Here is a 12,367-nt window from a genome sequence, read left to right as displayed (position 1 = left end):
ATAGAAAAGACGGAATTATTAATTTGGCCTGTAGTGGGTAGAGAATCAAAGAGAGCTCTATAGGCTAAAAGGGGGCATTTGACTTTAGACTTGAAGGATACAGCAAGCATAGAAAAGATTGGAGATGTCCCAGAAGGAGGGGACACATCAAAACTTTTCATGGGAGTAAGAAGTTCCTGATATATTCAGGGAATAGCAAGTAGCATGTGGTAGCTGGCAAATAGGTTATATGGGAGAAAGTAGCCAGGTGACAAAGGGCCTTAAATGCCAGGCTAAGGTGTTACAGTGGGGCAGGGAGGTTATAAGCAATGAGGTTCCATCAGTTACTTTTTATGTGAGAATGACATAATCAGAAAGGGAATTTAGAAGAGTGGGAAGGAGAGGTGATGGTTTGGAGTAAGGAGTACAGTTCGAAGATTATCTGATCCATATCCAGGCAAGAGTCTACTCATTATATCCCTTATAGAATGTAGTATGCATTCTATTGGTAATTTTAAGTTAAGTTTGTTTAGCGTTTGCATTTTCAGTTTTCTTTTCCACAGTTCTGCTACGTATTTCTCAGCCTTCAACGTGAAGGGCTTAGGGCTCAGTCTTTCTCACTGCTCACCATATGTTAAGTATCCAAGTGTTTGTTGACATATTCCTATCATAAGTTGAAATTATTTGGAATGATTTGATTTCCCCCCTTTGAATTTAATAGTCCCTTTATAACCAGAGTCTCTAGGACTGTATTATCTGCAGGTGAAGTGGGAGATGAAAATCAGTATCTGTATAATCAATCCACAACATAATGTTCCTCTGGAAAAACAGATAATTGAATCATAAGTGTGGTTCCTGCTTCAATGCACTGTTCAATCAATATGGTAGCCACTAGCCACATGTGGCTATTGAACACTTAAAAAGTGACTTGTCCAAACAGAGATATGCTGTAAATCTAAATACACACCAGATTTCAAGGACTTAGTATGAAAAAGGAATGCACAATGTATAAATAATTTTTTATATTGATGACATGTTAAAATGATAATATTTTAGATATACTGGATTAAATGAATATAAAGGGGCCCACTGTTGCCACTTTTATTCAACAAAGTATTGGAAGTCCTAGCCAGAGCAATTAGGCAAGAAAAAAAAATAAAAGGCATCCAAATCAGAAAGGAAGAAGTAAAACTGTCAGTATTTGCAGATGACATGATACATATAGAAAACCTTAAAGATTCCACCGAAAAACTGTTGGAAATAATAAACAGATTCAGTAAAACTGCAGTATACAAAATCAATTTTAAAAAATCTGTTGTGTTTCTATACACTAATAACAAACTATCAGAGAAATTAAGAGAACAATCCCGTTTACAATTGCATCAAAAAGAATAAACTTAACAAAGGAGGTGAAAAACTATAAGACATTGAGGAAAGAAGTTGAAGGAGACACAAATAAATGGAAAGATATTCTGTGCTTATTGATTGGAAGAATTAATATTGTTAGAATGTCCATACTACCCAAAGCAATCTACAAATTCAGTTCAATCTCTGTCAAAATTCCAATGGCATTTTTCACAGAAATGTGACAATATGTATCTAGGACCAATAATCCTAAAATTTTGATGGAACCACAAAAGACCCCAAATAGCCAAAGAAATCTTGAGAAAGAACAACAAAGCTGGAGGTATCACACTTCCTGATTTCCAACTGTGTTATAGAACTATAGTAATCAAAACAGTGTAGTACTGGTATAAAAACAGACACATAGGTCAATGGAATTGAATAGGGAGCTCAGAAATAAATTAATTGCCCATATATGCATGGGTTTATGACAAAGGAGACAAGAATACACAATGGGGAAAAGACAGTCTCTTCAGTAAGTGGTATTAGGAAAATTAGACCTCTATCTTATCCCATACACAAAAATCAACTCAAAAGATTAAAGATTGGAACATAAGGCCTGAAGCCATAAAACTTCTAGAAGAAAACATAGGGAAAAAGCTCCTTGACATGAGTCTTGGCAATGATTTTTTGGATTTGATACCAAAAGCAAAAGCAACAAAAGCAAAAATAAACAAGTGGGATTACATCAAACTAAAAAGCTTCTGCACAGCAAAGGAACCAACCAACAAAATGAAAAGGCAACCTACCAAATGGGAGAAAATATTTGCAATCATATATCGGATAAGGGGATAATATCCAAAATATATAAAGAAGTTATACAACTCAATAGCTAAAAAAACCTCTGATTAAAAAATGGACAGAGGATCTGAATGGGCATTTTCCCAAAGAAGACATACAGAAGGCCAACAGGTACATAAAAAGGTGCTCAACATCACAAATTATCAGGGAAATGCAAATCAAAACCACAATTAGATATCACCTCACACCTGTTAGAATAGCTATCACCAGAAAGATAAAAGATATCAAGTATTGCCAAGGATGTGGAGAAAAGGAAACCCTTGTACATTGTTGGTGGGAATGTAGATTGGTGCAGCTACTATGAAAAGCAGTATGGAGGTTCCTCAAAAAATGAAAAATAGTACTACCTTATGATCCAGCACTTCTATTTTGGGGTATTTATCTGAAGGAAACTAAAACACTAACTTGAAAAGTTATCTGTGCTTCCATGTTCCTTGCAGCATTATTCATAATGGCCAAGACATGTAAACAACCTAAGTGTCCATCAATAGATGAATAGATAAGAAAAATGTGGTTTATATACACAATGAAATATTATTCGACCATTAAAAAGAAGGAAATCCTGCCATATGCAGCAAGGTCCATTGATGGACCTTGAGGGCATCATGCTAAGTGAAATAAGTCAAACAGAGAAAGGCAAATACCATATGATCTCTCTCACATGTGGAATCTAAAACAGACATACACACAAATGAACTTATAGGTACAGAAAAACAAATTGTGGCTGCCAGAGCCTGGGGGTTGGGGATGGGCAAAATGGGTGAAGGGGGTCAAAAGGTACAAACTTCCAGTTATAAAATAATCAGGTCATGGGGATGTAATGTACAGCATGGTGACTACAGTTAATAACATTGTGTTGTATATTTGAAAGCTGGTAAAAAAGTGGGTCTTAAAAGTTCTCATCACAAGAAAAGAAATTTGTGACCCTGCGGTAGTGGATGTTAACTACATATATTGTAGTGATCATTTTGCTATATGTCCATATATCAACTCATTATGTTGTACATCTGAAACTAATATGTTATATGTCAGTTATATCTCAACAAAAACAGCAACAACAATATATATATTGAACATTTTACTTATTTTTACTTTTTTGATGTGGTTACTAAAAAATTAAAAGTTAGATATGTGGATCGCCTGGTATTTCTGTTTGACAGTGCTGATGTAGATAATTGAATATATTTCTTACTTTGATTGATGGCCTCAAACATATTTTTCAAGATTCCAATAAATATAAATACTTGAAAGGCATGTACTCTATTCCTCTAAACTGGGACTAGTTTGAGTTTTTGTCTGAAGCAAATGAAAAGGCAATATGTCAATGCAATTTTTGAAACTTTCAAGAACCATAAATATAAATACTATTTTATAGGAAACAATTTTAATAATAATCATACTTCCAAGAGTTCCTATTATAAACTAACAATTTTTAAAATGGAAAGTTTGCCTCACATATATACATATAATGACCTTTTGTAAATTTACAGCTCAGAAAATTAAAATTGTAAAGACCAATCATAGTGAACTGATTTTAGAAGAAGCATGCAGTCATGCACCACATAACGATGATTCCATCAATGACAACCACATCTACAACAATGGTCCCATAAGATTAGTACCACACGGCCTAGGTATGTAGTAGGCTATACCATGGTGTACACACAAGGATGAAACCGCTGAATGATGCATTTCTCAGAATGTATCCCCATTGTTCAGTCGTGCATGTCTATGGTTTGCTTCTTCTGTTAATGAAATTTGTGTCATATTTTCTCCGTGTGTAGCCATTTCTCCAAATAGGCTAAGCATCTTCAGAGACTAACTGATGGATATAGAGCATACATGGTTCCATTATGCCTGATAGCTAATGATGTTCTGAATGTCTAACTTAACTTCTAGAACTTAACCTAACATTCCAGGATGGAGGGAATCTTGAGAGTCATCATATTAGGTTCATTAAACATCTGTCTGTGTGGTATAGATAGTATTCATTTACATCTCAGAGTGGTTTTTACACTCTTACTAAGTCATCCACTTACTCCATCAGGCTTGCTGACAATTCTATACTTCAAGAAAAACAAATCCACATCAGTTCTTTTTTTTTTTTCTTCCTGAGGAAGATTTGCCCTGAGCTAATGTCTATTGCCAATCTTCTTCTATTTTGTATATGAGCCACCATCACAGCATGGCCATTGATAGACGAGTGGTGTAGCTCTGCACCCAGGAACTGAAGGCAGGCTGCCAAAGCGGAGCGTGCCGAACTTAACGACTAGGCCAGCAGGGCTGGCCTTCACATGAGTTCTCCTCTTAGAGCTCTTCAAAAAATTGCTTTAACCTCTCTTAGCAACATGTGTCTAACAATGTTTATGATCATCATAGCCCGCCCTTGGATTTACCCTCTCTGAACTTCATTTTCCTCATCTGTAAGTTGCAGATAAAAAGCTGCACTTGGTGCACTGGAAGTGCTCAGATAATGTCTTGAATAAATGAGAATCTCCATCTCAAATATCACTTCTTTGCATAGCATCTCCCAGGCAAAGCTCGTTCATTCCTTTCTCTTTCACTCACTAAGATTTATTTATTTTAGAAATGTTTGCATTGCCTTTTTTATAATCTTGTTTATTTTTACAAAATAACCAGTGTCAATGGGGCCAGGCCTCTTGGGGATGTCTGTGGTCTCCCCATCACCAAAGAATTCACCTGCCACTTGAATATATGTACAACCCATCCTGGCTCCATCCTCATTAGCTCCTGCCTCATGCTTCCATTCTACCCACTGCGCTTGACTACATACACATCTTTCTCTTTACTGAAATGTGAAGTCCTTGAAGGCAGAGACACTCATCTTTGTATCCCTGGTGCACACCACAGAGCCTTGGTAAATATCTGTCAAGCAAATGAATGCAGATGGCACCTGAAATGATTTTAAGTATGACACAAAAGCCAGCCTGGTAAAGTTGTGAAGTTATCTCATTCTGCCTCTCAGCAGGCCATGAACTAACCACTTGAATTAAGGCATTTGCTAATTGTTCAAATCATGACATCTCTCTTTTTGCATCTTAAAACACTAACAAGGTGGGAGAGGAAAACCTGATCCACTTTATTGACAGAATAATAAAAGAAAAGGGGATGAAAATTTCTTGAATAATTACTATGTGTTAGAATTTTAACTATATAACATACAACTTCTCTTTGAGGTAGATATGGTTATCCACATTTTACGTATGAGGAAACTGAGGCCAAAAGGCTAAAGAACTGAGTTCATAGAGCTAGTGAGCAGTAGAGGCGAGGTTTGACCCTGGGTCTGCCTCACAGACCTCACCATGACAGGGCTCATATTTTTCAGAAAGATGCCTCCTCCGTAAAAGCACTTGAGCAGAACCGCCACGCAGGAGCAGAGGGCACAAGTGCTTCCCACCCTTGCTTTCCAGTGCTTGGAGGCATCACAGGCCTCCCCCAGGATTCCTTTACACTCTGTCTACCAGCTCAAAAGAGCCACTAAATTAGCTTGCAGAGGTAAAATGGGCAAGAAACTGGGACAAGTGGCCCCATCTACCCCCACCTGACATGAGAAGAGTTGAATGATTGAATTCCACCAATTTGCCAGCTTTTACTTTGTAGTCTTAAGTCTTTTCAGCTATGGAGAAAAGCTGGTAGGACATCAGTGAAAGCAACAGAATATTAAATACCTAATTCTCATCCTTACTTTTAGGAAAGAAAACAGTTTGAGATAATGGATGAAAACTGTAAAATCTATGTTAATGTTTCTCATATTTTTTAAGTTCTTCTATTTCCCTAAAATATGAAAACCCAAAAGTCGGGCTATGTCTTTGTGTCTCCTAATATACCTCATATGAAATTTCCCTGGAACTGAAACTTAACCAGTCCTCAGTGGCCAATATTCTTATTGTCATTAGACTACAGCTGTCCTTAAAACAATTGATGATAATGGCTTTGAAGCAAATAGATGAGACACAACTTTTACATTCAGACAGAGCAAGCAATTTTAGGTTATGTTTATCATACATCATCTGATTGCTTATAATTTTACACATAGCTATAATTTTTATTCTTGTCTCTGGTTAAAAATAGGGCTTCTGAATGACTGGTTGTCTTAGAACAACTCTGGTTAGCTCAACAAGCATGGTTAGCTCTACTGTACGCTCTGCAAACAAAGAGGGGGGAAAAATGGAATCTGATTCTTCAGGCAGCCAAAGTTTTGGGCAAGTCCTCTGGGGTAGAAATGAAGAAGTAATTTGTGAGGGAGTGACATCATCAAGGAATCGCAGTCTGACTGGGAACTCAGCAGGGCACAGATCTGCCTGATTCAGGACCCCAAACAATGAGCTTTGCCAGTCTTCGCGCCTGTCTGGGCAGGGAACCTAATTCATAGCCTTGTCAACTGCTGAGGATCGCTCCCATTCCTGTCCAGCCGGGAAGCCTGGCCTGAGCACCTGGGAAGCTGTTTAGCCCAGCAGCACTCAAGTTGAGAGCCCAGCCAGCAGCTCTGCCGTTTGCAGAGCCAGGATGGTGGCCCCATTTGTTTGGAGAACTTGGTGCACAGTTCTGCCTGAGTCAGGACCCCAAACAACAAGCCATGCTAGCCTTGAAACCTGTTCTGCTGTTGCACCTGGAAGAGGAAGCTAATTCACCACCCCACCCACGGCTGAATATGGCCTCCGGCCCCGCCTGACCAGGAAACCTAACCAGAGCTCCCAGGAATCTGTGTAGCCCGTCCTGCAGCCCCACTTACAGTAGCGCTTGAGCAGCGAGCACAGCTAGTGGCTTTCCCCATCTGCAGGGCAAAGCCATATAAATAATCCTGCCATTTGCGACAACATGGATAGACCTTCGGGGCATTGTACTAAGTGAGATAAGTCAGACAAATGTCAGAGAAAGACAAATACTGCATGATGTCACTTTTATGTGGAATCTAAAAAACCAAACTCATAGAAAAAGAGATCAGATTTGTGGTTAGCAGAGGCGCAGGAGGGTGGGCTGAATTGTGTCAAAGTGTTCAAAAGGTGTGAACTTCCAGTTATAAGATAAATAAGTACTGGGGATGTAATGTACAACATGGTGCCTGTAGTGAACCATGCTGTGTGGTATATTTCAAAGCTGGTAAGAGAGTAGATCCTAAAAGTCCTCATCACAAGGAAAAAGACATTTTTGTAACTATCTAAGGTGATAGATGTTAACTAAATTTATTTTGGTAATTGTTTCGCAGTATATATGTATGTTGTCATGTCCTGTACACCCTAAACTTATGCAGTGTTATATCTCAATTAAATCTCAAGAAAATGAAGAAAAATAATAAAAACAGAATTTGCTTTTCTCCTACCTGGGGGAAGTTGTCTCTGCCAGTCTTACGTATTTTATTTCATGATGACCCTCAGACATTCGAGGAGGATGGAGTTCAGTCATCATTCCAAGTATTTTCCTCAAAAAGAAAAAAGATTTTTTTCACCTAAGGAAGATTTTAAGGTTTTGTCTAAAAGCATGACTCCTTGTCTTGAAGAAAATATACTCCAAAATAATTGTAGTGACATAGTAAATTGAATTCCCTGATTTTGTGTTTCAGCTTATTCATCTTAGTTTTCTGTCATTTTCTTGTACTTTCCATAAAGTTGGCATAATCAGATGCATTTAACTGTACCTTTAATTAATAGTCACTGTATTGTTAGGGACCGAATGTGTGTGTCCCTCCAGCATCCACATATTGAAGCTGTGACCCCCAGTGTGATGGTCTTTGGAGCCCTCTGGGAGAGAATTAGGGTTGGAGTGGGACAAGGGTGGAGCTCTCATGCTGGGATTAATTAATAAAATAGGAAGAGACAGGAGAGCTCTCTCTGTATCATGTGAGGATACAGCAAGAGGGCAGCTGTCTGAAAGCCAGAAGAAGGTTCTCACCAGAACCCAACCATGATGGTACCCTGATCTTGGACTGCCCAGGCTCCTCAACTGTGAGGAACCAGTGTCTGTCTGGGGTTTTTTTTAAAGATTGGCACCTGAGCTAACATCTGTTGCCAATCTTTTTTTTTTTCCTTCTCCCCAAAGCCCCCCAGTACATAGTTGTGTATGCTAGTTGTGAGTGCCTCTGGTTGTGGCATGTGGGACGCCGCCTCAGCATGGCCTGACAAGTGGTACCATGTCTGCACCTGGGATCCAAACCCACAAAACCCCAGGCCGCCAAAGTGGAGCACACGAACTCAACCACTCGGCCACGGGGCCGGCCCCCAGCGTCTGTTGTTTAAACCCCTAGTCTATGGTATTTTTTTATAGCAGCCCAAAGCCAACTAAGACAAGTTTCATAACTGGTCTTGGCGGAACTTTAAACATTGCAAAATAAAATAACGTAATTTACAAGTATGGATAATAATGGCTTTCCTTAAAGAAATGTTTCCTGCAAAGAAAAAATTATAGCTTCTTATGCCCTAATAAAACCATTTCAATTCTTGCCCCATTTAAGAATTACAGTGCAACAATGTCTTAGAAAAACCAATATATGTCAAGTAAGCATCTACCCCTGATCATCTGAAATCCATAGTCTGCCTTGAGAAAATCAGAAAGGAATTTATGTGCAACTACAAACTAGAGAAATAATTTTGTACTTTAAGCCCAGGTAAGAGCTAGGATTTTAATCTAATCAGTTTCCAGAATCTTAGAACACATTATTTCAAGTTCAGGTGGGGTGCGCATACCTTGTTCTTCACTAGGGAGTTCCACTGTAAAGCTGGCAGGCCTCCTAAAGCATCCTACGTTGCCGTTATGAATAAATGTTCTGAAATGTTCAAACTGCTCCCCAGCTCTTCCCCTGTTGGCTGTTGGGAAAACCTCGAAACCCTAGGCCTGGGGTGGATGGCAGGAGGTGCCTGCTGTGCACCCAGATTCCAGGCAAGGCCATCTTTCAGGAGAGCCAAGGCTTCTTCTCAACAGGTTCCAAGTTGACTTTGCTGTGAATCCTGCCACAATCACCACCCTAACCCACTGTCTATGTAATAAGTGTCTGGACTTGTATATGTAATTTATGTGCATATTAATATTATTAATATTAATATCATTTAGAAACTTCATCTCAGAATGGTTCCAGATTACTGAAGAGGCAAGAGCCTCTTATAGTGAATTGCACATTCAGGTAATATTCACATGAGGCCCACTCTGTATTCCTGTATAGTTTTACTTTATAACTTCGTGTTTGCATTAGTAAAGGCGTTGACAACTATGAAAAATAATTTGAGTTTTAATAAGTAAACTGTGTGAACCAGTAATATTGATCGTATATTATCCTGTAGTACTTTTTCAGAATTTTTAAATTGCCTTTTCACGATTTCCTTAGGAAGATAACGGGCTCCCTCTAGTGGGAAGTGAGCATTAGAATTGAATTATTTCCCCAAAGCAGTGTAGCTTCTTAGTCACCCTCTGAAGGAAAGGGGGCCTCTTCTGACTCTGACAGTGTGGGCTCCATAACATTTAGTTTTCTCTTTGAATTTTAGCAAAGAAAATAACATTGATTATCCAGGAATGTTTATAGGGCAGTCTTGAGTTTAGAATCAGGTTGATGATGTGAACCCAATCTGCCTAGGCGTTAGCTTCGTCCAGTATATTTATGTAATTTATAAATACATAAATTCTAATTATAAAACTTAACTCGTAAGCCTTTACTTTGATAATTGAGTGGTTTTTAAAGGATTCTCTCATTTCGTGTGCTCATGTTAGAGCTGCGCGTAGGTGGCTTGCCCACAATTGTGTATCTGGAAGTCTGCTTTGACTCTGAGTTCCTATTAGTTTTACAGAAAGTAAGCCCTGTTCACTTTGGCTTTTCCTACTTTATAAGAAAAAAATGACTAAAATCCCATGCTTTTTTGAGGTAATTAGCTTTCTGCCCCATACCATTTATGCTTGAAGCTAAAACTACATCTTACAGAGTTTAATAACTTATGTAAAATGTTAATTCTGAATCATCAAGAAAAATTAAAATTGTACCCAGGCAGGGAAGTAAATAGCACATTACAGCAATGGCTTTTGGTTTTATAATCAGTAAGAAAAAAAACGTTTAATGAAATCTAGCATTGAGAATGGGCTATATCCCCAAATGGTAAATAACCAGTAACCAACTCCAGGAAGAGTGGTTATGGCAAGTTATAGAAATTTTCAGTTTTAAAACCCCGTATCACATGTTGTACCTATTCCACATTTTATATATCTTCTATCAAAGCGTGTACTTACTTGCTTTTTGGTAACTGTTGACAATGACATTCTACTGGAAAAAGGTTGGCTCTCACTAAATATATCTATTTTTAATTTTCTTACAGCAAATCATATGCTTAGTTTTGGAACACTGGTCAGTACTTCCAATACCTACGATGGATCTGGTATTGTGACCGTGGAAACGGACCATCCGCTCCTCTGGACCATGGCCATCAAAAACTAACACAGCCACCGGCATCCTCAGCTGTGCCTCTGACTTACCTCATTTGCCAATGACTTATTGCTCAACAAGAATGGTTCACTGTGGTTTGCAGGAATCTAGAACTCTCCATGGGAAGTCTGCTAGTTTTAAAGATGTTAATATTTAAATAATCCAGGGGACATTATAAATGACAGATCTCTGTTTTACAGTGAGGAGGGGAAATCATTATTTGTTAAGAAAGGAAATAAGCTCTGTTACATTCAGTTGGAAAACTAATGTGGATCATTCCACTATAAAATGCAGCACTGGTTATTCTTATGTTATTAATCATTCCATTTATCCTAGGAAATTGGTTTTAATTTTGAAGCTGAGAAAGCTCTGTTGAGGGTCCTTGGTGTCCAGGATGTAAACCTCCCATCCTTAAATGCTTATCATCAAGGGCTACTTCTGAGTGTCTATTAATATTAGATTCCTCTATATAATATAGAAAGGAAATTCTTCCAGATTGGAATGTTAGAAGTACACCATTTCACTCTGGCCTTATTACTGTGTTGGGTGTTGTCTTTTAGGAATACATCCAGAATCATTGACCTAATTATTAAATTTGAAACAGGTAGTTATGTAAGCTATAGGTGAAAAGAGAAATGACACAAAAGATAAATGACAGTCCATAAAGCTCTACTAACGTATTCACCCCAAACTCAGCTTCTGAAGTCAGTGTGCTGGGCTTTAGTGGAGTGACAGATCCAAGTTGCCCTCATCATAATTACAATCTGGACTGAAAATGTTATGCAGAGGAAACTTAAGCATAAAAATCGAATTGTTTCTGACATACCTCAGACTGAAAAAAACCTTAGTTCATAGACCACAAGGTTACCAGATTACCAGATTACCATGGGTTTTGCAATCCATGGGGATGAGTGAACACAGTGTATAAGGAGCCTGGTCTGAAAGCCTGCGTTCCTGTCCCTGTGCGGCCATCCATCTCAGTTCCCTGAACCCCCCTCCTCAGCCAGAAAAGGGAAGCGGCTGGATGGATGTGCCTGAGGTGCCTCCCCACACTCAGATGCCAGACACCGACGCTAGGCTGTCATTAGGCAGATAATGCCCAGTTACTAAACCATCTGGGGCACTGAAACGTATTCGCATTTCTTTTATGATGAGACCCTCTTCTATCCTCTTACCCTTTTCCATCTTGTTTACCAAACCGAATGTTGCCACACAAACCATGAAGTAAGAACCTGCCCAACGTGGTTCCATACCCACAGTCCCCGGGTTGCTGTAAGGAAACGGACCAGCAGCTCTTTTCTTCCTGGTGCTACAGCAGAGGCAGCATCAGATTGTAAGTGGAGGATGAAAGCAGGGTCAGCTGAACTAGCATGCAATTGTGAACAGTTAATCATTAGAAATAATTTTTAAATATTTATGCAAATATATGTGAGATTGAAATCTGGAGCTCAAATAAAAATATTTAACTATCAGTGTGCATGTCTGTGGTCAGTTTTTAAGGGAACAATCCATTGTCTCAACTGTGTTTCATTATCACCAATCTCTCATAATCAATGCTTCTGTATAAGAAAAGGATTTGCTCGAAGGATGATTGATAACTACAGTACCTCACTCATCTGATTTCAGATAGCAGCCCAGTGCCTTTATTACTTTCTCTAATCTCCATGGTGGTTACTCTCCAGCTCACATGTGCCAGGTGTCTACACTTCATCTCTCTGGACTGCAGCCCCATCCATAAAATAGGGATTCTAGGTGGCACCCCAT

General features: G+C 38.8%; 1 protein-coding gene across 6 annotated transcripts in view; it reads left to right on the top strand.

Annotated features, from left to right (window-relative positions):
* The window catches only part of TPK1 (thiamin pyrophosphokinase 1), a 314,996-nt gene extending 302,932 nt beyond the window's left edge, over positions 1 to 12,064 (top strand). For all 6 annotated transcript variants that reach the window (XM_046670705.1, XM_046670706.1, XM_046670701.1 and 3 more), the window contains one exon: positions 10,497 to 12,064. In XM_046670705.1, coding sequence (XP_046526661.1) covers positions 10,497 to 10,565 — 69 coding nt within the window. In that variant the 3' untranslated portion in view covers positions 10,566 to 12,064. The remainder of the gene's footprint in view (positions 1 to 10,496) is intronic.
* Positions 12,065 to 12,367: the final 303 nt, after the last annotated feature.

Source organism: Equus quagga, chromosome 8 (assembly GCF_021613505.1).
Source record: "Equus quagga isolate Etosha38 chromosome 8, UCLA_HA_Equagga_1.0, whole genome shotgun sequence".
In the NCBI taxonomy this organism is placed as follows: Eukaryota; Metazoa; Chordata; class Mammalia; order Perissodactyla; family Equidae; genus Equus; species Equus quagga.
Note: the sequence above shows the minus strand (reverse complement) of the source record. Positions and strands in the feature narration are given on the sequence as shown.